Genomic DNA, 4,097 nt, shown 5'->3' on the forward strand with positions numbered 1-4,097 from the left:
CTGAACAGCAGGGCCACGAAGCCAGGGAGCAGCAGCACCAACAGGGAAGGGCTGGGCAGGTGAGGAAGGAGCTGCACATGGAAGCTGGGAGGTGGAGGGACAGCAGGACAGCCCTGGGTCACTGCATGTGGCCCTGCTGGGGTGGCAGCAGCAGCCTCTGCACCTGGCAGTGCCCTGGGAACCCTTTCCATACCTTTTGGTGAAGTCCTTGAAGCAGAGGCGGAGTTTGTTGTGGTGTCTGAAGAGCTTTGGATCGTTGGGGATTTCAGACAAGAAAACTTGTGCAACTTCTAATGGTCCCTTTAGGAGAAGAAGGGGCACAGTGAGTTTCTGGGAACTGTCTGTCACATCCAATCACTGGAGAAAGTTCAGCCACGTAGAAAACATCCACAAAACACAGTATTTCCTTACACAAAGCATCCTGAAGAGCTGCAGCTGGGAAATCTGGTGTAAATCACCAACCTCAGTGACAACTGAGTCGCCTTTGGGCCTTGCTTTGTTTTATTTAAAACTCTGCTTTTGGAAAACAGTGTGAGAAACTGCACAGATTCTCCATTTGTTTTCCTTTATAAGGACTCCTGACAAAGTTTGCTCAACTCACAACTGAGGCAAAGTTTAAACAATGCAGATGGAAGCCAGGGAGTGTTTGCCAGCACCATAAACTCAACCCAGCACTCAGAACTGCAGCTGATTTTTGTTCCAGCTTGTGCACTGTGCTTTACTCAGGCTCCTTCAGCTTTTCCTCAGTTTTTCTCCACTGCTTTCCATTTTGTTGAAAATCCACAGCAGGACACGATCCTGCAGAGCCTGGCTAACAAAGGGAAAGTTCAGGGAAGAGGAGCAGGCAGAAACAACTGCAAGTGCCAGGAAGGAGCAGTAACTGAGGGAGGGATGTTTCTTCCCAGTTTCTTTCCACATTTTCCAGACTCTTACTCAAATAGCAAAATCACTGGGAACAGCTGGCCTAGCCCTACCCTAAGTGACCTTAAACACATGCCACAGACTGAACAAATTCTAGGGGGATTGAGAAACAAGGCCCAAGGCTGTGCACTGCAGAGCCCAGCTGGGACAGTGATCCTCACCTGATTCACTGTGGTACCTACTGATCCCTGCAGCACCATCTGCAGCATCTTGGGGTCTGCAGGGTCTTGGTGGGTGGCAAAAGCCAATTCCTGGGTTTTCTTCTGCATGTCCTCGATGGCGACCTCGATGGGGGTCAAAATGATCTAAGCAAGGAGCCAGAAGAGGATTTTTGTTATGGCTGAGCTTGGCAACCAGGCACAGGCCCTCAGCATCACCCAGGCCACAGTGTGGTGGTGTTGGAACCTTGCTCACTGAGAATTTCAGACTTTCTGTGCTGACAGGCACTAACCCCCAAGAGAACATTACATTTGACCTAAAACCATAAAGAAAGCTTCCAAAATTAAATAATAAGACTAAGATTATAAATATATAATTTAGATAAAAGTACATAATATCACATAATAAAAAACTTAGAATTTAAAAATTTAAAAATATAATAAAATATATAAAACTATATATAAAAATTTTGTTATATATATAAACAATATATATAAAACAAAAACTAATCCTTCTTCTTCACCTTCTTCATAAATTTAAATATTATATAATTAAATAAAAAATCCACATTACAAACCACAAATAATGAAATATTAGATTAAAAATAAAAATAATTTAAATATAATTCCTTAATGAAACAATTTATCCTTAAAAACCATATTAGAAAATACAACTCCATTTTTAATTCATTAAAATACTACAAAACTCACAATTTATAAAACTATTATATAAAATAAAAACGAATTAAAAACTAAAAAATAAAATTAAAAATAAATATAAATAAAATAAATTAAAAACTAAAAAAATACCATCTCACACATTTAATAAACAAAAAATAATTTAAAAAAACCCACAGTGTGGCACCACTAAGGGGTGGAGGACACCAACATTTCTGAAACCATCAGAAATGCATCATCTTGGTTCAGTGCCATCAAGATAAGGCTTGATTTTAACTGTGTTTCTGGGCACCCCAGAGCTGTGTGAGATGTTTCTGAGTGGCACTCATGTCCCTTTGGGTCACTGCTCACAGAGTCCCAGTGACCACACCTGATCCTGCCCACCCCTGGAAAATTAGCAAACCTCCATTATCACAGAATGATGGAAGGGTTGGGTGGGAAGGGCCCTTAGAGCTCATCCCATTCCACCCCCACCACGGGCAGGACACCTTCCCTAGACCAGGCTGCTCCAACACCAACCCAGCCCGGCCTGCAGAGCTCTCCAAGCGCCCCTCCATGTACCAGGTGTGGAGGTGGTGGGGCAGACACAGCCCCCAATCAGTCTGGGCTTACTTTGGGTCAAATGGCAACAGGGAGCAGTCCCTGGCAACTCCTAAGCTGTCACGGACATATTTCATGAAAAATTTTTTGGTTAAGATCTTTTCCCCTGAGAAGCTGAGAAGCTTCAGCTTCTCCATGTTTTGCTGCTTCAGAATGTGATTTAAAAAATTGTTTACCCAGCATGTGAAATTGTTTTTTACTTGACGACCAATGACAGCCACCTGTGTCGAAGCTGTAAGCAGTACAAGATTTTATTATCATTCCATTCCTTGCTAGCCTTCTGATGAAATCTTTTCCTCTATTCTTTTAGTATAGTTTTAGTATATAATTTTCTTTTAATATATCATAAAATAATAAATCAACCTTCTGAAACATGGAGTCAAGATTCTCATCTCTTCCCTCATCCTGGGACCCCTGCAGACACCACCACAATTGGTGACCCCGAGTGAAGAACATTCCCACACTAAGCTGGAATGGAGCTGAAGGAGCCTCCTGCACCACCAGGCCCCATCCTCACCCATCTCCGGCCTCACCTCCTCCTTGTGGATGACATTGATCCTGGTTTTGATGTAGGGGAAGGCGTGGGAGGTGGTGAGGATGGTCTTGCGCTTGAACTGCTCGTGCAGGTCACCGTGGGCGCGGCCGTCCAGCGTGAAGGGCGTGCAGTACATGAAGCGCCGCAGGTTGTAGTTCTTGTCAAAGTAGGTGATCCTGTCCTTCATCTCGTACGTGTCGAAGTAGGGCTCCACGTAGGTGATCTGGATGTAGGCCTGCAGCAGGGAATGTGCTCCTCAGCTGGAGCTGTGTCCTCCCAACACCACTGCACAAACTGGGGCTGGGCTTTGCCTTCAGAAATCCTGCTCACGCTGGAGGGACCCAGGTGCTGCCACTGGTTTGTGGGCTGGGTAAAGCACAGCTCACTGTCCTTCCCTTCTCATGCCTTTCACATCATGGAATCATGCAATGCCTTGTGTGGGAGGGAGCTTAAAGCCCATCCAGCCCACCCCTGCCCCAGGCAGGGACACCTTCCCCTAAACCAGGTGGCTCCAACCTGCTCCAACACTTCCAGGGATCCAGGGGCAGCCACAGCTTCTCTGGGCACCCTGTGTCCACCACCTCACAATGAATTTCTCCCCAGTACCCAATCTAAACCCTTCCTTGCAGGTCATGCCCTGCCCTGTTTCCCAGGCCTGCTCCTGCTCTTTCTGCTGCTCTTAAAGGACGTGGCACAAAGGTGACAAAATGCTGCAGCTGCACAAAAGCCAGGGAATGGCCCAGCCCCTCCTGCCTTGCACCCAGCAGAGCAAGGCCAGCACAGCCTCTGTCCTTTCACCTCCTCCTTTCCCACCCACCACTACCAGGGCAGGGAAGGGAATGGCCAATCCTGCATCCCTTGCTGGAATTATTTTCCCAAACTCTCCTCCCCAGGCAGCCACAAAACTCTCAGTACATGGATTTTGTTGCCCACGTGGTGAAATTCAGGGCAGAATTTGTCCCACTGCATTTTCACCCATTCAGGACCAGTCCTACCTCACACCTGCCCTTGTGCCCTTACCTTGTTGGGATCAAGTTTACATTTGTCCACAGGGTTTGAGTCCTTGATCACTTCCAGCACATCTTCCCCAAACCGTTCTCCATAAAACCCCTACAACCAAGGAGAAAGGAAAAAAACATCAAATGCAGCCCTGGTGGGGGCTGGGGGCCAAAGGCACATTCAGGGCAGGTGAAGTTCCACATGCC

At 46.4% G+C, this 4,097-nt stretch overlaps 1 protein-coding gene across 1 annotated transcript in view; it reads right to left on the bottom strand.

Annotated features, from left to right (window-relative positions):
• DOCK7 (dedicator of cytokinesis 7) overlaps positions 1-4,097 on the bottom strand; it is an 87,794-nt gene that overhangs the window by 4,557 nt on the left and 79,140 nt on the right. Inside the window, 4 exon segments of the mRNA XM_031058554.1 lie at positions 194-300; positions 1,083-1,226; positions 2,891-3,127; positions 3,913-4,002. Coding sequence (XP_030914414.1) covers positions 194-300; positions 1,083-1,226; positions 2,891-3,127; positions 3,913-4,002 — 578 coding nt within the window.

The sequence above is a fragment of the Geospiza fortis genome, unplaced genomic scaffold (genome assembly GCF_000277835.1).
Source record: "Geospiza fortis unplaced genomic scaffold, GeoFor_1.0 scaffold396, whole genome shotgun sequence".
Taxonomy (NCBI): Eukaryota; Metazoa; Chordata; class Aves; order Passeriformes; family Thraupidae; genus Geospiza; species Geospiza fortis.